At 46.3% G+C, this 22,837-nt stretch overlaps 1 protein-coding gene across 15 annotated transcripts in view; it reads right to left on the bottom strand.

Annotated features, from left to right (window-relative positions):
- Positions 1-503: 503 nt before the first annotated feature.
- KIF9 (kinesin family member 9) overlaps positions 504-22,837 on the bottom strand; it is a 56,760-nt gene continuing 34,426 nt past the window's right edge. For all 15 annotated transcript variants that reach the window (XM_027038564.2, XM_027038569.2, XM_053219520.1 and 12 more), the window contains 6 exons: positions 21,586-21,777; positions 19,361-19,575; positions 15,325-15,501; positions 14,751-14,866; positions 14,237-14,341; positions 504-2,943 (listed from right to left, as the gene is read on the bottom strand). In XM_027038564.2, coding sequence (XP_026894365.1) covers positions 2,893-2,943; positions 14,237-14,341; positions 14,751-14,866; positions 15,325-15,501; positions 19,361-19,575; positions 21,586-21,777 — 856 coding nt within the window. In that variant the 3' untranslated portion in view covers positions 504-2,892. The remainder of the gene's footprint in view (positions 2,944-14,236; positions 14,342-14,750; positions 14,867-15,324; positions 15,502-19,360; positions 19,576-21,585; positions 21,778-22,837) is intronic.

Genomic DNA, 22,837 nt, shown 5'->3' with positions numbered 1-22,837 from the left:
TGCTGTCTACCATGTCTCTTATCCACACATTCAATCTTCTCTCTCTTCATCCCACTATGCTACATTCCAGGCAATGTCTTCAGATCAAACATCCAGGTCAGCAATTCTCTCTTTTGCTGTTTCTAGTCTGTCATTTAAACTTTTAGAACTATAGTTTTTCATTCCCACAGGTTTCCCTTTAAAAAAAAAAATCTGTGCTCTATTTTGATAGCCTTTATCATATCGATTCCTACTTTTGTCTTTGTTTAAAACATATATGTTGTATAATCTTTATTCAATAATTTGTTATCTGAAGTTCTTAAAATCTGACCATGCTCTCATTATGCCTCCACTATGACAGTCTGTTTCCACACGCACATGTGCATGCACGTGTGTGTGTTTAATCTTTGGAGCTCATGTTTATGAGGGTCTTGTAGGAGTGTTGTGTGGCTCAGTAAGGGCATGTACAGATTTTTTTTTTTTTTTTTTTTTTACTCTGCTGGGTGTTTTATCCTTGGGCTAAGTTTTTTTTTAATTTTTTAATGTTTTTATTTATTTTTGAGAGAGAGAGAGACAGACAGAACATGATCGGGGGAGGGGCAGAGAGAGAGAGGGAGACACAGAATCCGAAGCAGGCTCCAGGCTCTGAGCCGTCAGCACAGAGCCCGATGTGGGGCTTGAACTCACAAGCTGTGAGATCATGACCCGTGTCAAAGTCAGACGCTGAACCAACTGAGCCACGCAAGCGCCCCTCTCTGGGCTAATTTCTACACTAATTCCTCAGGCTGGGGGTTCCTGGACACAGTGGAAGTCTGAATCCCAAACCTGTGCATGGTTGCAAATTCTCTCAGGACCTGTTTCCCCTCATCTCTAGAAACTTTTCCCCCAAAAGCGGGGGAACTTTTTCTAGCTTACCTCTGTATGAAGGATGAAGCCTTCAAGGTGCCAGCTTTATGCCCAAGGTCCCACTTCCAACTTCCTATGGGGCATGGCCAGAGCCTTATTTCTCACACTTATGTGGACATTCACACTCAAGGGCAACAATCCACGCACACCCCTTCCTGGCCCTTGCAGCCACAGCCGGTTCCCATGCTGACCACTTGCGTTTTCAGTTCTCCAGCCCCTGGCAGTTCTCTGTCTCTTCCTGCAAATTTAGCTTTGCATTGAAAACAATTTCTACTTGAGCCAGCATCTCTGCTTGTAGCAGGAGTATTTTCAGGTTATCTTATCTGTCCCATGTTGGAACTGGAAGTCCCCCCAGGGATGATTTTGGTGGTCAGATTAGCTCAGCAGAAACTATTTTCTAGAACAACAGGCCCATTTGAGTGGACGGGATGCCCCCTAGCTCCCTGTCATGTTGGAAGCATCTGCTCCCGTGAGGAGTTTGTGGAGGGTGATCTGCCAGGCACCATCCTGGCTTATTTCTCTGGCTCTGCCCACACTGATGATTACTTGGTTCACTTTGTGCCACAGAGGCCTTTGTCGTAATGAATTGAGCTAGAGACCAATGTGCCCAGCTGCCATGACAGAGGCCTAGCTCGCCCTGGCCAGCAGGCCCCAGGACTGGCTGTGTAGAAATCCTATGGAGCAACATCCAGTAGGGCCATGCCATTGCAGCCAGTGGCAGAGAATGAAGGGAAGGGGGACCAGTAACGCCACAAACAGCTGCTTCCTATGGCCCCCAAAAGATGATGGACCCCATTTGCTATGGCCTATTTCCTGAGATGCCCTAAAGACCTGGGAACCCCAAACAAGTCCCGGTAAGAGCAGGGGAAGCCGAGAAAGGAAAGAATCAGGTGCAGCCCGAGGCCTGCACTAGCTGGGAGGGCAGGCAGAGCCTGGGCAGACTCGTCTATTTGGCCACAATCAAAGGAGACATGAGGACTGACCAGTAGGGCTGTGTGCACACCATTAGTGCCGATCAGTGACAGTCCCCATGTGTGTCATCCAGGGTGAGGGAGCAGGGGCGCTTCAAAGCCGCTCTGCAAAGCCTCGGTGTAGTAGGAGCCTCTGAAAGCTGTTTTAGGACCATTATGTATCAGTCAGTGAAAGTGAAAGGGGCTGAAGAGGAAGAGGGCAGAGACCTCACGGATGCCTTTCTACTTTCTCTGTTCCACAAACCCCCATCCATCTGCTCACTGCTGGGCTGAAGGACAGGGTCACCGAGTGTTTGAATGGACTGATGCCATCCAGTTCAACCTTCTATCTGGTACAGGTTCTGCAACCTTCTTGCCAGACAGCCTCCCACTGTGGGGCTCTTGCTGCTAACTTCAGGTAGGGCTGTGCTCATTTTAAGCCTCTTCATATTCTGAGATAAAAATCTGCCTTTCAGCCATTTCCACCTAGACCCATTCCTCTGCTGGTTGCTGAGGAAGAAGGGCCTCCCGCTTTCACTGGCTCAGGAACACAGAGAGGATGTCCCAAGAGAACCTACAGTCTGACAGGGACTGAGAGAACCAGGGCTCCTCAGAACTAGCTCCCCCCAAGAATGCCCACCCAAGGAAGGAAAGAGGGTGACCAGTGGGACAAAGGCATGCCAGAGGAAGGTGGCTGAGCTACTTTTTCCCTTTCTTACCGGAGACTCGGTTCTGACCCCACCTGTGCATAGGGAAGCATCCTCCTGGACGGGAAATAAAATCAGGCTCTTGAGTGAACACTGAATGTCCAAGCTAGAAAATTATTTTATCCTGTCCCTGCATATAAAACAGTGAATTGAAACCAAAAGTGGTATGTGAAGATGAGTGTCCTGTGAAGGATGTTCCTGTTGGGAGGCAGGCCATTGTGAGTCCTCTGGGCTGGGCTCCAGCATTGGAGCAGGCTGTCTGGAACTCTGGGCAAGGGGTTTGGCAGCCCCACTCCAGAGCAGCAGGAGTTACTGGGGGTCTTGTCCTTGAAGGCAATGGCGATGAATCCCTATTTTCTGTGTGCCTGCTGGAGGCCCATCATGGTTTTCAAGTAATTGTGCTGGACGCAGAAAGGGGGAGAATACAGGAATTGATTAGCAGGTATGGAATTAAGAACCAGAAGCCATGCTGCTTACACCCACCCCACCATTCATCCTGCAAACATCACATTCTGGGGACGAGGATGCCCACTGACCAGCCCCAATTGTGTTGAGAAATAATGTTCCATTCATCCCCTTTCATATTTTCATCCTAAAGAAAGTGTGTAAAACTGTTTTAAAATGGTGTGGCAGGCATGTTTAAAAGGAGATGTGTATGCTTCAAAGGCCCACTTGAAAGTTTCTGGCAAGAATTAGGTTCAAAAAGAAAAGAAGAGGGTTCTGTCTCCACAGGGGTGGGCACACATGTATTCCGAAGGGCCCTCCCTCTGCAAACCAGATTGATGTTCACAAATTCTTTCCTTTTAATGCAGTTCTAGGCCCTCAGAAAGCAGGTGGGAAAGGTACGCTGAAACAGAAACAGTGGGCAGTAAGCCAGCAAGTCCTAAAACCAACTTGAAATGTAGGTATGAATCCTCGATCCTCCACAACGTGGGAACGGAAACTGAAGCTCCTGTATTCAGCCAGAATTCTTTTCTACCCCCAATGTTTTTATTGTGGCAAAATACCTACCTTACATAAAAATTTCCCATTTTAACCATTAAATTTTTTAAATTATTATTTTAGAGAGAGTGTGCGTGCACAAGTGGGAGAGGGGGAGAGGGAGAAGGAGAGAGAATCTTAGGTAGGCTCCATGCTCAGTGTGGAGCCTGATGTGAGGCTCGATCCCCTGACCTGGGATCATGACCTGAGCCAGAACCAAGAGTCAGATGCCCAACGAACTGGGCCCCCCCATCTTAACCATTTTTAAGTGTACAGCTTGGTGATGTACTGATAATGTGCAACCACCACTATCACCCATCTCCGTATGTCTTTTCATCTGGCAAAACTGAAATTCCATACCAATTAAACACTCACTCCTCATTCCCCTACCCCCGAGACCCTACCAACCACCATTCTATTTACTGTCTCTATGATTTTGGCTACTCCAAGCACCTCATGTGAATGGAATCATATAGCTAATTTGCCTTTTTGTGACTGGCTTATTTCACTTAGTGGCTGGACTATTTTATATTCCCGCCAATAGCACACACACAACGGTTCCAATTATTCCACATCCTCACCAATACTTGTTATTTTGTTGTTGTTGTTGTTTTGTTTTGTTTTGTTTGTTTTGTTTTTTCTGGATCATTGCCATCCTAATGGGTATAAGGAGGTATCTTGTAGTTTTAATTTGCCTTTTCCTGATGATTTGTGACGTTGAGCATCTTTTCATACACTTACCGTCCATCTGTATATTGTCTTTTGAGAAATGTCTACTCTTTGCCCATTTTTTAGTTTTAAAGTTCTCTAGAGGGGGGCCTGAGTGGCTCAGCTGGCTAAGCATCCAACTTCGGCTTGGGTTGGATCTTAGAATTTATGGGTTTGAGCCTGTGTCAGCATAGAACCCGGAGCCTGCTTCAGATTCTGTCTCCCTCTCTCTCTGCCCCTCTCCCATTTGCACTCTATCTCTGTCTTTCAAAAATAAACATTAAAAAATTTAAAAAAAAGAAGTTCTCTATATATTCAGGATATTGATCCCTTATCAAGTTGGAATTTTTGAAGGGAAGTTAAAACGGCCCTGGGTTGGCAATGCCCTGTGGCTAACTGCAAAATCAAGTGCAAATGCCATCAGGGGGAAAGAATGCACTTATGCACTCATGACTCCTACACCTTCAGTTCAATCAAACATGAACTTATCACACACACACACACACACACACACACACACACACACACAGATAAAAGCCACCATAAGAGAAATTTAGCAAAATGGAAAACATTTTGACCTTGAAAAATCTGATCCTGTGTACTTTACGTATAAAAATATATATGAAAAGTTTAAATAAATATTAAGATGGAATGGCTCAAGTATAACATTTACATATCAAGTTTCTGTGTTGGCATGTCTTTTTCTTTCCTTCCTTCTTCTTTCTTTCCTTCCTTCTTTCCTTTCTCTCTTCTCTTCCCCCCCTCTCCCCTCCCCTCCCCTCCCCTCCCCTCCCCTCCCCTCCCCTCCCCTTGCCTCCTCTCCTCTCCTCTCCTCTCATAGGTTCCACACTGGGCTTAAACTCATGACCCTGAGATAAAGACCTGAGCTGAGATCAAGAGTCAGGTGTTTAACTGACTGAGTCATCCAGGCGCCCCATGTGGGCACATCTTAAACATAAAAATTGTCCAATGCAGAGTTCTCCTAGAGATTGAGGGATGGTGGGAGAATATAATACTGACCTATAGAAATGCAGGATTCCCCTGTTGAATGATTTAGAATTTAAATGTTTATCTGAGACTTTGGAAGTAAAGACAACACAAGGTTATGGGGCACCTGGGTGGCTCAGTCTGTTATGCTTCCAACTCTTGGTTTCGGCTCAGATCATGATCTCATGGTTTGTGAATTCGATCCCTACATTGAGCTCTGCATTGACAGCACAGAGCCTACTTGGGAATCTCTCTCTCTCTCTCTCTCTCTGTCCCTCCCCTGTGCACACACACTTACCTCTCTCTCAAAAAATAAATAAATAAGCATTAAAAAAAAAAAAGAAAAAGGAAGGTTTGCCTGTAATGTCAAGAGAGAAATTCATGGTGGTAGCCATGCAAATCACTTTGGTCCATCTTTTCTGTGATCTTGAAATAATTTATGCCCGTCAAAACAAGTTCACAACAATTTACAATAAGGAATAAAATTTTGGAAGCTCTTTCCTCAAAGCCAAAGACCTTTTGGTCCTCTTATTCAATATATATGATGACTTTAACCAATTGATCAAAATTAACCTCACCAATAGGGGACAAAGCAACATCTTGTGCCTCTTGTTACAGACTGAATGTTTATACCACCTCAAAACACATTTGTTTATCGCCACTATAATGGTATTTAGAGGTGGGAAATTTTGGGAGGTAATTAGGTTTAGATGAAATCATGAGGGTAGAGCTCTCATGATGGTTTAGTGTCCTTATAAAAAGAGGAAGAGTGAGAAGACTCTCTCTACACAAATATGTGTCTAGGAAAAGGCCATGTGAGCACACAGCAAAAAGATGGCTGCTTACAAACCAGGAAGAAGGCCCTCACCAAGAAGCAAATCTGCCAGCACCTTGATCTTGGTCTTCCCAGCCTCCAGAACCATAAGAAAGAAATGTCTGTTGTTTAAGACACTCGTGTATGGCATTTTGTTATAGCATCCCAGGCTGAATAAGACATGTCCTAATATGATGTACATGAAGAACATGACATCATTCCTGTGGTATTTCTGCCCAGAATGCAGAACTTGAACTTAAATCACAAGAAAACATCAGACAAACCTAAACTGAGGGACATTCAACCAAATAACTGGCCTGTACTCTTCAAAAATATCAAAATCATGGGGCGCCTGGGTGGCTCAGTCGGTTGGGCGTCTGACTTTGGCTCAGGTCATGATCTTGCAGTCTGTGAGTTCAAGCCCCATGTCAGGCTCTGCGCTGACAGCTCAGAGCCTGGAGTCTGCTTCAGATTCTGTCTCTATCTCTCTTTGCCCCTCCCCTGCTCTCACTGTGTCTCTCTCTCTCAAAAATAAAATAAAAAAAAATGTTTTTAAAAATCAAAATCACGAAACACAAGGAAAGACCCAGGAATTGTTCTAGATTAAAGGAGACATGGCACCTAAATGTGATGTGTAATCCTAGACTTGATCCTGGCCAGGGTGTGAGAGGAAAACAACTATAAAGGACACCATTAGGTCAACTGTCGAAAGTTACATATGGACCTTGGGTAAAATAATATTGTTGCATCATTGTTAATTTTCCTGATTTCAATTACTATATCATGATTATGTAGGAGAATGTACTTGCTCTTTTTTTTTTAGTGTTTATTTTTGAGAGAGAGAGAGAAAGAGAGAGAGAGAGAGAGAGAGAGACAGAGCGTGAGTGGGGGAGGGGCAGAGAGCAAGGGAGACACAGAATCTGAAGCAGGTTTCAGGCTCTGAGCTGTCAGCACAGAGCCCAACGAAGGGCTCGAACTCACAAGCCGTGAGATCATGACCTGAGCTGAAGTCGGACACTTAACTGCCTGAGTCACCCAGGCACCCTAAGAAGGTACTTGTTCTTAAAAAGTAAGCACTGAAATATTTAGGAGTAAAAAACCAAGAGAATGACATGTTCTAAAATTCACTGTGGTTATGGTTGCATTTAACTGTGGATATATGAAAAAACCACTGGTTGTATACTATAAATGGGCGAATTGTATGGTATTTAAATTATATCTCAAAGGTTTTTTTTTAATGGTTATTTATTTATTCATTTGAGAGAGAAAGAGAGAGAGTGTCAGCAGGGGAGGGGCAGAGAGAGAGAGAGAGAGAGAGAGAGAGAGAATCTCAAGCAGGCCTTGAGCCATCAATAGGAAATCTTATGTGGTGTTCAACCCCACATACCACAAGATTGTGACCTGAGCCAAAATCAAGAGTCAGACACTCAACTGAATAAGCCACCCAGATGACCCCTTTGTTTCTTTTTATTCTCTCTTTTAGGGTTATGATTAGATGTATGTTAGACTTTCTCATTATGTCCTGTGTATCTCCTAAAGTCTGTCATTTCTTCTAGCCTCTCACCTCTCTATGCTGTAATTTGGGTAATTTTGTTACATTCCTATTTCAGTTTATTAATGCCCTCTTCAGCTGTGTCTAGTCAGCCATATCTAAAAACTGTACTTGGTTTTTCTTCAAATCTGCTTGGTCATTTTTAATAAACTCTTATTTCATGCCCTTTAAAAAAAGGATAAGTCTCCAATATCCTTTCGTGATAAAAATACTCAGTGAACTAGGTACAGAAGAGAGCTTTTTCACCCTGATAGAAGAAAGGTTCTAAGAATAAACTTCAAAGTGTGCTACTCAGAGTGTGTTCCCTGGACCAGCCACATCAGCATCATCTGGGAGCTTATCAGAAATGCAGAATCTCAGGCTCCACCCCAGGGCTGCTGCATCAGACTCTATTCTAACAGTCTGGTGATTCATGTGTACTGCGCAGAGTGAGAAGTTCTGCTATAAGGCTCTTCTTTTTTTTTTTCTAGGAAAACCCCATAGCCAACATTATACTTAATGGTGAAGGAATGAACACCTTCCCCCTAAGGTCAGGAACAAGACAAAGATGGCGACTTTCATCTCGTATTTCAACATCGTACTAGAGGTTCCAGCCAGGCAAAGCAGGTGAGAAAAAGATATAAAAGGCATTGGATTGGAAAGAAAGAAGTAAAACTATTTGTATTTGTATATGACATGATCTCCTATATAGAGATAATCCTAAGGAATCCACTAAAGAACTATTAAAATTAATAAAGTAGTTTAGTAAGGTGGTAGAATACCACATCATTATACAAAAATTGGGGGCACCTGGGTGGCCCAGTCAGTTAAGTGTCCAACTTCGGCTTAAGTGTCTGACTTCGGCTCAGGTAATGATCTCACGGTTTGTGAGTTTGAGCCCTGTGTTGGGCTCTGTGCTGATCTGTGCTGACAGCTGGGAGCCTGGAGCCTGCCTCGGATTCTGTGTCTCCCTCTCTCTCTGCCCCTCCCCTGATCACGCTTTCTCTCTCTCTCTCAAAAAAACATTAAAAAAAATTTTTTTTAGAAAAAAAATCAATTGTATTTCTATACACATGCAATGAACAATCCAAAAGTGAAATTTAAAATACAATTCAATTCATAATAGGGGTGTCTGGTGGCTCAGTTGGTTAAGTGTCCAACTCTTGGTTTCAGCTCAGGTCATGATCTCACAGTTTGTGAGTTCAAGTCCTGATTCAGGCTCTGCACTGACAGTGCAGACAAGGGATTCTCTGTCTCCCTCTCTCTGTCCCTCCCCCGCTCTCTCACTCTCTCTCAAAAATAAATAAATATTTTAATAAACAAAATTCCATTCATAATAGCATCAAAAAGAATAAAATACTTAGGGGCACCTGGGTAGCTCAGACTTCGGCTCAGGTCATGATCTCACGGTTTGTGAGTTCGAGCCCCGCATTGGGCTCTGTGCTGACAGCTTGGAGCCTGGAGCCTGCTTCGGATTCTGTGTCTCCTTCTCTCTCTGCCCCTCCCCAACTTGTGCTCTGCCTCTCTATGTCTCTCAAAAAATAAATAAATGTAAAAAAAAAATTTTTTTTTAAGAATAAAATACTTAGGAATAAACTTTTTTTAAAAAAGTACAAAACTTATATTCTGAAAAGTACAATTATACTGAAAGAAATTAAAGACCTAAATAAATAGAAACATAGCCTATGTTTATAGATTTGAAGACAATATTAAGATGTCAATATTCCCCAAAGCAACTGATAGATTCAACACAACCCCTATCCCAGCTGGCTTCTTTGCATAAACTGACAAGCTGGTCTGAAAATTTGGAAATACAAGGAACCCAGAATAGTCAAAACAGTCTTAAAAAAGAACAAAGATGGAGAATTTCTACTTTGTAATTTCAAAACTAACTACAAATCTACAGCAACCAACACAGTATAGTACTGGCATAATGACATACAGATCAATGGGATAGACCTGAGAGTCCAAAAATTAAAACCTCACATTTCTGGTCAATTGAATTTCAACAAGGGTAACAAGATAATTCAAAAAAGAATGAATTTTTTTTTCAACAATTGGCACTGGGAAAACTGGATATCCACCTGCAAGAGAATAAAGTTGGACCCCTGCCTCATACCACGTGCCCCCTCCACTGAGCCCAGCAGGGGCAGGCCTCTTTATGGCCAAAGCAGGAAATTCCTACATGGTGGTCACAGTCAAATGATCTTTGAGGCTGGGCTATCTAGGCCTACTTGCCCCTACTCAATTCTCTCCCAAATGCTCTGGGAGAGCCCTGCCTCCCCACAGAGAGATTTTCATGGACAATCCTGAGTGAGCTCTTTGGAGTCAGGTAGTGGGGTCAAGGGGGACAGCTTGGCTAGGGTCTCCTTCCCCAGCCAAAGTGGTTGCGTTCCAGCAAACTTTTTCAGAGAGGCAGGGCCCTGTCCACTGATCTGGGCATCCCTCCAGGGGCCAGGGTTAATAAAGCTTGATGCTCACAGCACAAAGCTAAATGGCTAAATTTAGCTCCCATCCTCTCTTCTGCTGAGGGAATTGGACCAGGCAGCTGGAGTGGGCAGGGGAACCTGCTCCAAACCACCACTAATTAGGCCAGGAATGTACATTTAACCCAAGAAGAGTCATCTAGGCTTTCCCTCTGGAGAGACACAAAGTAAGTAGTCAGGTGATATACTGGACATTGGAGCTGGGAAGTCTTAGAAAATAGTCAGACTGGGGGCAAAGACTGGGGCTAAAATCGAGAAGTGAGTGGGAAGAACAGATAGGGGAGGGAGTAGACCTCAGGAAGAAGCTCAGGGACAGAGAGAGGCCTGGAGGGAGAGGAGCCGGAGGCTGTTTCCTGCAGATGAGCTCTGTGGCCTGCTACTCAAAGTGTGATCTCGGACGAGCAGCATGGGCATCATCTGAGCCTTATTAGAAATGTGGAATCTCAGGCTCCACCCTAGACATGCTACGTCTGAATCTGCAATCTAACAAGTCAGTACAGATGTCAGCTTAACTATAAGTGTAAAGAGAATGAATTCAATAAGGAGAGGACTTAATTATGACACAAAATCCAGAAGCCAAGTAAGAAAAGACTAATACACTTGATTTCATAAAAATCAACAGAATAACTACAAAAAAATAGGTAAAGACAAATGACAAACAGGGAAAAATATTTTCAATTCATATCATAAAGAGCCAATCTCCCCAGTATATCAAGACTTCCTACAAATTAATAAGAATAAAGACCAAAATACAATAGAAAAATAGGGGCGCCTGGGTGGCTCAGTTGGTTAAGTATCTGACTTTGGCTCAGGTGATATCATGGTTCATGAGTTTGAGCCCCTCATTGGGCTGTGTGCTGACAGCTCTCAGCCTGGAGCCTACTTCAGATTCTGTGTCTCCTTCTCTCTCTCTGCCCCTCCCTCACCTCTCTCTCTCTCTCTCTCTCTCTCTCTCTCTCTCTCTCTCTCAAAAATTAAAAAAAAATAGGCAAAAATATGAACAGGCAATTTATAGGAAAAGAAAATAAAATGGCCCTTAATATATGAGGAGAAGCTCAACTTCACTCATAATAAGAGAAATGTAAAATAGAATACCCGAGAGACCATTTTTCACCTTTTAGACTGGAAAAAAAAACAAAAAGCAGGATAATACATCTTGTAGTGAGGCTGTGGGGGTACAGATGGGTCAAGCTCTAGGCAGGCGATTTGGCACCATCCATTAAAAGTACACATGTCCTCTTCTCTAAAGAAGACATCCGGATGGCCAACAGGCACATGAAAAGATGTTCAACGTCGCTCCTTATCAGGGAAATACAAACCAAAACCACACTCAGATATCACCTCACGCCAGTCAGAGTGGCCAAAATGAACAAATCAGGAGACTATAGATGCTGGAGAGGATGTGGAGAAATGGGAACCCTCTTGCACTGTTGGTGGGAATGCAAATTGGTGCAGCCGCTCTGGAAAGCAGTGTGGAGGTTCCTCAGAAAATTAAAAATAGACCTACCCTATGACCCAGCAATAGCACTGCTAGGAATTTACCCAAGGGATACAGGAGTACTGATGCATAGGGGCACTTGGACCCAATGTTTATAGCAGCACTCTCAACAATAGCCAAATTGTGGAAAGAGCCTAAATGTCCATCAACTGATGAATGGATAAAGAAATTGTGGTTTATATACACAATGGAATACTACGTGGCAATGAGAAAGAATGAAATATGGCCTTTTGTAGCAACGTGGATGGAACTGGAGAGTGTGATGCTAAGTGAAATAAGCCATACAGAGAAAGACAGATACCATATGGTTTCACTCTTATGTGGATCTTGAGAAACTTAACAGAAACCCATGGGGGAGGGGAAGGGAAAAAAAAAAAAAGAGGTTAGAGTGGGAGAGAGCCAAAGCATAAGAGACTGTTAAAAACTGAGAACAAACTGAGGGTTGATGGGGGGTGGGAGGGAGGGGAGGGTGGGTGATGGGTATTGAGGAGGGCACCTTTTGGGATGAGCACTGGGTGTTGTATGGAAACCAATTTGACGGGGCGCCTGGGTGGCGCAGTCGGTTAAGCGTCCGACTTCAACCAGGTCACGATCTCGCGGTCCGTGAGTTCGAGCCCCGCGTCAGGCTCTGGGCTGATGGCTCAGAGCCTGGAGCCTGTTTCCGATTCTGTGTCTCCCTCTCTCTCTGCCCCTCCCCCGTTCATGCTCTGTCTCTCTCTGTCCCAAAAATAAATAAACGTTGGAAACCAATTTGACAATAAATTTCATATATTGAAAAAAAAAAAAAAAGTACACATGTCCTGGGGCGCCTGGGTGGCTCAGTTGGTTAAGCGGCCGACTTCAGCTCAGGTCATGATCTCACGGTTTGTGAGTTCGAGCCCCACGTCAGGCTCAGTGCTGACAGCTCAGAGCCTGGAGCCTGTTTCAGAATCTGTGTCTCCCTCTCTCTGACCCTCCCCCGTTGATGCTCTGTCTCTCTCTGTCTCAAAAATAAATCAACGTTAAAAAAAAAAAGTACACATGTCCTAGGGTACCTGGGTGGCTTAGTCGGTTAAGCATCTGACTTCTGCTCAGATCATGACCTCATGATTTGTTGGTTCAAGCCCCGCGTCGGGCTCTGTGCTGAAGGCTCAGAGCCTGGAGCCTGCTTCAGATTCTGTGTCTCCCTCTCTCTCTGCCCCTCCCCCACTTGTGCTCTGTCTCTCTCTGTCTCTCCAAAATAAATAAATGTAAAAAAAAAAAAAAGTTTGAAAAAAGTACACATGTCCTTGGGGTGCCTGGATGGCTCAGTCAGTTGAGCGCCTGACTTGATTTCAGCTCAGATCATGAGATCGAGGACTGTGTTGGGCTCTGCACTGAGTGTGGAGCCTGTTTAAAATTCTCTCTCTTCCTCTCCCTCTGCCTCTCCCTAGCTTGCACAGGCACTCTCAAAAAAAAAAAAAAAGTATACGTCTTTGTGACCAAGAAATTCACTTCTACAAACTTCTCTCTCACATATATTCACTCATATGTGAATTCACATTTCTACAAGGTTAATCATCACAACAATATTTGTATTGTAAAGAAATGGAATCACCTAAATGTTCCTCAATATGAGATGGGTTAAATAAATTTTGATACATCCTCACAATGGAGTACCACTATACAGCTATAAAAAAAAAAGAAAAAGAAAACAAGCAGCTATGAGTTGACATAGAATGATCTTCAGGATACACTGTTAAGTGCAAAAAGCCAAGATATAGCACAATGTGCAAGGGGAACAGTAGAAACAAGTGACAGTGTTTCCCTGTCAGAGCGGGTTGGTGGGAACTGGATGGATGGGGACTGGGTATTTGTACTTATACTTTGTGTGTGTGTGTGTGTATATATATATATATATATATATATATATATATATATATATATTTGACAGAGAGAAAGAGTGTGAGCAGGGGAGGGGCACTGGGGCTGGTGAAAGAGAGAGAGAGAGAGAGAGAGAGAGAGAGAGAGAGAGAGAGAGAGAGAATCTTAAGCAGGTTCCACACTGGACGTGGAGCCCAACACAGGGTTCGATCCCTCAACCCTGGGATCTTGACCTGAGCTGAAATCTAGTCAGACACTTAACCAGCTGAGCCGCCCAGGTGCCCTGTATTTATGTATCTTACATGATGAGCTCTCTTAAGCAGTCCCCCATGTGCACCTGCCACTTGCGTATAGGAGCCTGTGGGCACAGAGAAGTACACAGCACACAGGCCCTCTGTGTTCTGGCTCCAGACTGAGCCTCAGTAGACTGAACCCTTCTGCTCCAGCCCCAGCTGCTCAGGGAGGAGAGTGCAGGCCCACCCCATGGCCAACACCTGGTCTAGCTTTGCCTCAGCTGCATGTGGTCCTCTGTCCCCTGCCTCCTCTTCATGGTCCCCATGGAGACATTGTCCCCAGCAGGCAGACCCTGTCCTGGGCTACGAACCACACGTGGACCAGCTTAGCTCCCAATAGCCATGTCCAGGCCTGGCCATGGTCTGTGGGGCTCCTATTGGTTCCCAGGACTCTGGTGTCAGCAGGAGATCCCAGTGACTCCAGGTGACTCTGTATTTCCCGCGGCTGGCATATTCCTTCTTTGTCTTTTCAAAGTAGGAAGTGTGATCTTGGGTGTCCCAGTAATGTGGCCCCCGAGGCCTCACCTTCCTGGAGACATGAACCCCCAAGTTACCTTCTGTTCTGTCTTGACTTTGGCATTGTAGAAGGCGACGGAGTCAGGGCCCTCGGGCAGCAGTACCTGCTGCAGCTGGCTGAACTTGTCCTGGGCATCTTCTCCCTATAAGAGGCTCAACTCAGTACAGTCCCTTCAGCCTGGCACTATCGAGATCGACCCTGACACGGCCTGTGGGGGGCATCAGGGCAGCCCCTCGCAGGGTTGGCAAACCCCTGCGCAAGGTAGCTCACGACCCCCAGCCCCAAGTTTGCCAGACACTCTGCAACTGCCTTTGGGGCAGGATGAGCCGCCCCAGAGAGGTGACGGCAGCAAGTGATGTTTCCTGGGTCCCCATCTTCTCGATACCTGGGGAGAGACCTATACCTGTCTGTTTGCCTGGGTCCGCCATGGGCGAGGCCAGGAGCAGCCTGTACACTGCCATGTTCGCGGAGAAAAGAGAGGATGAAGGGCGCTGCGCATTCACTACCCCGTGCTCGTCCATTAGCCCCACTCCTGCCCTTGTGCCACTCACCAGGGACATGATCCTGCTGACAGGCACCATGCCTGGCCGGATGCTGCCGCCTGGCTTCAGTGCCACTTGTAGGTCCTCGGGGATGAAGAAGGACTCGTTGTACCAGATATCAAATTCTGCAAGCAGGCAGGCAGACGGCACTGTGAGCTGTGGGGGCGTCTCTGAGGGAGCACTTACAGCCTATGTGTGCAGGTCACAGGCTCTCCCTCTGTTCACTTCCTGTCCCAGGGTCTCACCCTTTCCTATCTCCCTCCCCTGCCCTCAGAGTGTTGTTGTTTTTTTTTTTAAGTTTGTTTGTTTGTTTGTTTGTTTGTTTGGAGAGAGGGAGAGAGAGAATCCCAAACAGGCCCCCCACTGATGAGAGGCTCAAATTCATGAATTGCAAGATCATGACCTGAGCCAAAAACTGACAGAGCCACCCAGGCGCCCCTCTTGGAAACACTTCTGAAGCCCCTGTCCAGCCCCAGCCTCTGTCAGAGAGACGCTCTGAAGCCACTTCTAGAACCCAGGTCATGGTCTTGCCCTCTGTCTCCCAGGACCTCAGGTGGCCAGCCGACCTTCCCAAATGGCACACCTGTGAGCAGGCGGTGACGACACTGATCCACCAAGTGCTGGCAGTACTGGATCTCTGCCCTGAGGTCTCGCAAGTCCTGATACTCAGTACGGTACTGCTTCTTGAGGTCTTTGAGCTTCAGGATCAGCAGGAATTCCTCCTCATCGATGATCATCAGCCCCTTGTTCTCATACTCACCTGCAGGGACACAGGAGTCAGAGAATGAGGTGCTCACTTGGGGTGTGGGGAGGAAGGTATTCTGGAAGGACAGAACAAAGTGCTGGCAAAGCCTGAAGACCAGAAACCAGAGGAAAGGCTGGGGTGTGGTGTGCGGGTGGACAAAGCACCTGGACTTGCCAGGCGACCAGGACATATGTGGAAGAGGGAACTCAGGCCAGAGGGGCCACACTGGCACCTTTAAGAACAGGTGGGGGTGCCTGGGTGCCTCAGTCGGTTATGCATCCGACTTCGGCTCAGGTCATGGTCTCACAGTCCCTGGGTTCAAGCCCCGCCTTGGGCTCTGTGCTGACAGCTCGGAGCCTGGAGCCTGCTTCAGATTCTGTGTCTCCCTCTCTCCCTCTCTGCCCCTCCCCCGCTCATGCCCTGTCTCTCTCTCTCTCTCTCAAAAAATAAACATTAAAAAAAAAAAAAAAAAAAAAAGAACAAGAGGGGTGGCAAAGGAGAGGGTAGAGATGGCCCATGTTTCACACTTACGTTGATCTTAAACCTCAGTGGCCAAAGATAATTTAGTAAGCACCTGGATTAAATGGATGTTTTCCTTTTTTGTAAGCTATATACATGAACTGCCAGCACTTGGGCAAGGTTCCCTATTAATAACAGTGGCTGTAAATCTGTATCATGTCGAGTGGCTGTCAGAAGCTCCAGGAGGAGAGGGGTCAGTTGCGCTGTTCGTCAGCTCTACTTACGGTCTCTGCATGACCTTCGAAGTTCTGTCAGTTGACGAGGGTTGCTGAGTTAAGACAACATAACATGGTCTGTGGAGTCACGCACCTCAGCCACTGCCACTGCCCACAGCACCTTGAAAGCTCAACATAGGCATCATGTCAACCCCCCCCCCCACCAGGGAGTGTGGGGCTTCCACCCCAGGACCCCTGGAGAGTGAGTCCTGCGTGCGACTGAGGTGTGTGGCAGGGGTGTGCGAGGCAGTCTCCAGGTGCCCTTCCGCTGAGGTTTACTGCAGAAAAGTTAAGACGCTGTCACAGACACCACATATGGAAAGGCAACTGGGACCTTGAATTGGTCCCAATTCAAGGAGTCTGGAGTTGGAGGGTACAGTGTGGACTGACCTGGTCCGTGTACTATGGGCAGTCCCCAGTGTGGTCACTGTGACAGACACAAATCCTTTATAAAGTCTTTACAGTATTCTATTTCACAGAGTCTTTACAGTATTCTGTTGACATGGGGAGGGACTGTGAGCACCCTGTGTCCCACTGCGGGGGAGGGGGGTTCTCTGATTATCTGCAAGGAAAACACTTCAACCTAAAATGATTTTTCAGGGGCACCTGGGTGGCTCAGTCAGTTAAGCATCCCACTCTTGGTTATGGCTCAGGTCATGATCTCACAGTTCATGGGATAGAGCCCCGTGTCGGGGTCTGCACTGACAGCATGGAGCCTGCTTGGGATTCTCTCTCTCTCCCTCTCCCTCTGCCCGTACCTTGCTTGCACATTCTCTGTCTCTCAAAATAAACATTTTTTTAAAATTAAAATGATTTTTCATTTTTCTTTCACAAAACACTAATCAACATGCCAAATTTGCTGACCTTCTGGGCCAATAAGTGGCTATCAATCAAAATGAATCAAAAAATGAATTCAGTTGATCTATTTCCTCAAGATAAAAGTATTTTATTTGGTATTTTAACAACCAATGGGAAAACAAGTGATGTTGGGGGTAAGAGCAAAAATGTTTTCTTTGGTACTGATAGATAAAATTTATTTATTTATTTATTTATTTATTTATTTATTTATTTATTTATTTATAAGTTTATTTATTTTGAGAGAGAGTTCAGGACCATGAGGGGGAGCAGAGAAAGAGTGAGAGAGAGAGAATTCTAAACAGACTCTGTGCCATCAGTGCAGATGGCCGGATGCAGGGCTCAAACCCACAAACCATGAGATCATGACCAGAGCCAAAATCAACAGTTGGATGCTTAAACCAACTGAGACACCCAGGTGCCTCTGACAGATAAAATTTTAAGTATTTTATTTTACTATTTTTTTAATCAATTGAATGTAATTTTTTTAATGTTTATTGATTTTGGGAGAAAGGGTGCATGCATGAGCGGGGGAGGGACAGAGAGAGAGAGAGATGGAGAGAGAATCCTAAGTGGGCTCCATGCCTAGCACAGAGCCCAACTTAGGGCTCAATGTCACAACTGTTAGGTTATGACCTGAGCTGAAATCGAGAGTTGGATGCTTAACTGACTGAGCCACCCAGGTGCCCCTAATTTAAAATATTTTATTTTTATTTTTATAATGTTTATTTATTTTTGAGAGACAGAAAGAGACAGCATGAGCAGGGGAGGGGCAGAAAGAGAGGTAGACATAGAACATGAAGCAGGCTCCAGGCTCTGAGCTGTCAGCACAGAGCACGACGCGGGGCTTGAACTCACGAGCCATGAGATCATGACCTGAGCCGAAGCTGGACGCCCAACTGACTGAGCCACCCAGGTGCCCCTAAAATATGTTAAAATACTGTTTATTTATTCTTCATCTCATCCTTTAAAAACATCTGTTTTCAGGTATATTTAGGCATAGATGATATGTCAGCACAGCATGAGTATATATTATTTAAGGTATGTAAATATGTAATAAGAAATTGTACATTCAAAGAAGGTGTGGGCAGAAGAGACAAAGAAGTACTTGGCTCTGGGGGCACCTGGAGCTTCTGGGCAGGGGCATGAGAGCCACCATCACCAGCCCTTCCCTGTCCCCAGATCCTTGGAGGCTTTGCCCTCTGGAATAGTGTGTGACAGTTGCTCTGTAGGGTGTGAGCAGAGTGGCCTCAAGAATTTGGAGGTGCTCTCTGAGAAGTAAATGAGCAAGGTACGTGTCTCACTGTGACATGATCCACCTGGCCTGCAGAAATAAAACAGATGACATCTAGAGATGTCCCCACTGATAACCACCTGGAAAAAGGTTGTGATTTAGCAAGATAAAGCCCAGTAACCTCTGGTGTGCCCTGCTGAAAGGACAATGGGACCAAGCCAGGAATGTGAACAAAGATGTGGTTTCTGAACCTCTGGCCTCAGAGTCAGGATGGCTACTCATTAAAATGCAGGTTCTGAGCCTTGTTCCAGATCTCCTGAGTTAGAACCAGCAGTCCGGGCCTGGGAACCTGTGTTTGACTAGCCCTCCCAGAGGAGTTCTCTGAATACTCAAGCTTGAGGGTCCCTGGCCCACAGTGCAGGTGTGGGCAGTGTCTGCCACTGTGACAAGGACACCAGGTCAGGGTAACCAGGTGAGCACCCTCCTCACAGTAAGGTCCCTGCTTTCTGAGCCTCAGGGCCCCCATACCACCTGGCTTAGGGGATGAGATTTTGCCAGGCCAGCATTGGGTGTTGAGGGTTTGGCATAAGGAATGGTCCTAGTGACAATGAATCCCCAGGCTCTCTGGTATCCATATTCTCTTTCCTTCCTCAGTTTCCTGTGTCTTGACCAGCACCCTCATGCCAGTCAGACTACCCTGGGTAGTAAGGAGACCACACCAGGATCTCGGGGCCTTGTGGGGGACACCAGCTGCCCATCTTCCTGGGGAAGCCTCTATAAGCCCAAGGCCTGCTTCTCCACTGGGAGAAGCACCTAGGTCTGAGATAACAAAATAATGGGGGGCCCACAGGCAGAAGCTGACTGACAGGGAAGGACCCTGTGATTCCCAGGGCTGACTAGAGCCATGTGACCCAGGGGTGAAGACTGCACCCCAACATGCCCTGCGGCCCCCTCCCATCTGAGTCCTCCAGTACCCAGGGCTGCCCCATTTAGCTCAGGATGTTCAGCTCCCACAGCCGCCCCCACCCCACTATCTTCCCATCATATTTACCTTGTTTCTCCCGGAGTGACTTCTGGAAATTTAGTGCCTCCTTGGTCACGTCCATCTCCCGCTTGATGGCATTGATGCGCTGTGTGGTCTCGCTGGCCCTTTTCCTCCGCTCATTCAAGATGGATTTGTTCTCTTTGAAGATGCGGTTGATCTCACTGCCTCGCTCATTCTTAAAGTCCTCGAAGGCCACGGGTTTGGGGGGTGGGGTACTGGGCCTGAAGACAGAGGGGGAGGGGAAGGAGAAAGTGGGGCAGGGTCTTAGAGCCTAGAGGCACTTGGCCTCTCTTCGCCGGGGCTTCTGTGGGCAGAAGGCCAAAACTCCCAGGCACCACCTATCCTGCACTGGAGCTACCCTGTGTGGGAACCGCTCACCTGTGTCTGTCTCACTCAGCCAGCAAGGACACATGACCATTGCAGAAAGTGAGGACAGCAAGGAAAAGTGTAAAAAACAGAAAACAAAGCAAAAAACCACTCACTGCCTATTAGCAATTACACTTTGGTGTCTCTACTTCAAGGATCTCTTCGATAATTTTTTTAATGTTTGAGGAGCACTTGGGTGGCTCAGTCGGTTGAGCATCTGACTCTTGATTTCGGCTCAGGTCATGATCCCAGGCTCGTGGGATCAAGCCCCATCTCGGGCTCCGTGCTGAGCATGGAGCCTGCTTGGGATTCTCTCTCACCCTCTGCTCCTCTCCCCCGCTCACACATGTTCTCTCCCTCTCTCTCTAAAATAAAAATAAATAAATAAAGTTTTTTTAATGTTTGAGGTCACACAGTAGATGTAATTTTACATCTTATGTCATTCACAGAACCATTCTTTCGTGTTATAAGGAGCCCCGAGAACTCTGGTTAACAAGATATAATTTGAAGTGCTGGGGCAGGAAGAAGCAGATCGTCTGCAACTTCCTATGAAATGCATCAAAAAAATAAGAGGGATTGGGGTGACTGGGTGGCTCAGTGAGTTAGGCGTCCGACTTCAGCTCAGGTCATGATCTTGTGGTCCATGAGTTTGAGCGCTACGTCAGGCTGTGTGCTGACAGCTCAGAGACAGGAGCCTGCTTCGGATTCTGTGTCTCCCTCTCTCTCTGCCCCTCCCTTGCTCACACTCTGTCTCTCTCACTCTCAAAAATGCATAAATGTTAAAAAAAAATTTTTTTAAATAAGAGGGATGGAGAGAAAGATGGATGTGTGATGAAATAGGTATAGTAATATGTTAAATGTAGACTCAAGACAGTATTCACTGTCCAGTACTTCCAACTTCTGAGTGCTTAGAACTGTTCACCTGCTGGGGAAAAAATTCTTCATGCACATCCTTGTACATCCCAAGGGCAGAGACAATAACTCATTTAGTGCCTTTGCCATCACATTAGCTCCTGAAGGTATTTCACAAAAAAACTGTTGTCACCTTTTTACATTGATGATGCAATGAACATCTGTTTGCACAAATCTTTGTGCACATCTCTAATTATTTCCTCAGGACGGATTACTGAACACTCAATGACTGACTCACCAGGGAGAGAAACTGGGTAGCCAGAGGAAGGGGTCTCATACCTTGAGAATTTGGTGCCTTTTTTTTTCTTTGTCTTTAAGTAGGCTTCAAACCCAGCATGGAGCCCAACATGGGGCTTGAACTCATGACCCTGAGATCAAGACCTGAGCTGAGATCATGAGTCAGACACTGACTGAGCCACCCAAGCACCCTGAGGGGCCTTTTAAATGCATTAGTTATTTTAAAAAAAAATTGTTTTTTAATGCTTGTTTATTTTCTAGAGAGACAGAGCATGAGCAGGGGAGTGGTAGAGAGCAAGAGGGACAGAGCAACCGAGCGGGCTCTGCAGTGATAGCAGAGAGCCTGATGTGGGGCTCAAACTCACAAACCATGAAATCATGACTTGAGCTGAAGTCAGACGCTCAACTGACTGAGCCACCCAGGTGCCCCTAAAAATTTTTATTTAAATAATGGCTATTTGAAGGGTCTAAAATGATTCCATGTGTAACTGCGTATCTTGGAGGAGTCCTGAGGCGGGACCATTTTGCATGTGTATAAGCCATCATGTTACTTCTTTTTTTTTTTTTTTTTTTTGTTACTTCTTTTTGGATTGTACTGCTAGTCTTTGCCTGTTATCCCCTGTTGTATCTCATGTATCTACAGGCACTATTCACATGTTGAGGATCACATTCTGGTTTTGAAAGATCTGGAGCAGGAACTACCATTAGAGGGTCACCTGGGTGGGCGTAATTCCTCCTTTGGGGAGTCCGAAGGAAGGGGCTCAATGCTGGAGGTCTCCCGTTCCCGTATAGTCATGTCTTTGACATCCCCCTCCTTGGAGGATGGGGTCAGCTGGGTCTTGGACGTAGAGACATCCAACTCCTTGCCACTCACAGGGCTGCTGGCACCTTCCTTTCTTGCTGAGGAGCTAGGAGGAGAAGGCAGGGAGACCCCAGGCTTAGTCATGGGCAGTAAGGTGTCTCTGGTGCTGAGGAGTGACCTTTCCAAACCCTCTTATATCAGAAGCCCCATCCCACTCAGTCTTATTTAGATCATACATGTGGGCCCAAACGCAAAGAGTAAGACCCTATGGATAGGAAGAGGAGAGCATTCTTCTCCTCCTCATCAGAATAAGTAGCCCTCCCTTCAGCAGCCTCAGCAGGAGACACCTGGGAAAATGGCAGTCTCCAGGTCTGGAAGCAGGTGCACCTGTGGGGTGGGCCACAGGCTCCTGGGAATATCCTGGCCATTGAGGCACTTATCACACAGGCACCCCTGGGAAGGAGTGGCAGAGCCCCCATCCAGGTTAGGTCTGGGGACCGAAGGTAAAGCAAGACATGTCTGCCCTGATACCTTGACCAGCCCATGAGTTCTGCATTCTCCCACCTACATGGGTGCCCACACCAGCTCCCAGGAAGGTAGCTGCCCTCCCCCTCCGAGTGACGGTGCCCAGGGTCCTCCTTCTCAGAGAGGCACGTCTGAGCAGGCCTGAATCATCAGGAGGATGCGAGAGGCCTCGGCAACCCCCGCTACCTGACTCCTGTCCTGCATGTGATGGTTTTGCACAATCAGCTTTGGACTGTGTCCTTTACCAAGTGATAGTAACAACAACAACACATTCCCGCTGTGTACTTTCTAGGTACGGGGACTGCATTCACCCACATCTTCACAACCCCCGTGATTTTGATGCTACCATTATGAGTCCCAACTTACGGACCAGAAAATGGAAGCACAGAGAGGCTGTCATGCCTCACACAAGGGTGAAAGGCGCTTCCTAGAGCCTATGCTCTTTGTCCACTGCTACCAGCATCTCCCAGGGAGAGTGTCTCATTAAGTGAGCCTTGCATACACAGGCAAGGATCCTTGCCTGAAAGGTGAACTGTGGTTTTTAGGTGACATGAGCACCAGGCAGCTGGGTCACAGGTGGTTTCCGCGTGCAGTACTAAAGTGGGGAGTGCTAGCCTGGCCTCTCTCTTCTACTCTACCAC

This window comes from Acinonyx jubatus, chromosome A2 (genome assembly GCF_027475565.1).
Source record: "Acinonyx jubatus isolate Ajub_Pintada_27869175 chromosome A2, VMU_Ajub_asm_v1.0, whole genome shotgun sequence".
NCBI lineage: Eukaryota > Metazoa > Chordata > Mammalia > Carnivora > Felidae > Acinonyx > Acinonyx jubatus.
The sequence above is the reverse complement of the archived record's forward strand: the minus strand, read 5'-3'. Positions and strand labels throughout refer to the sequence as shown.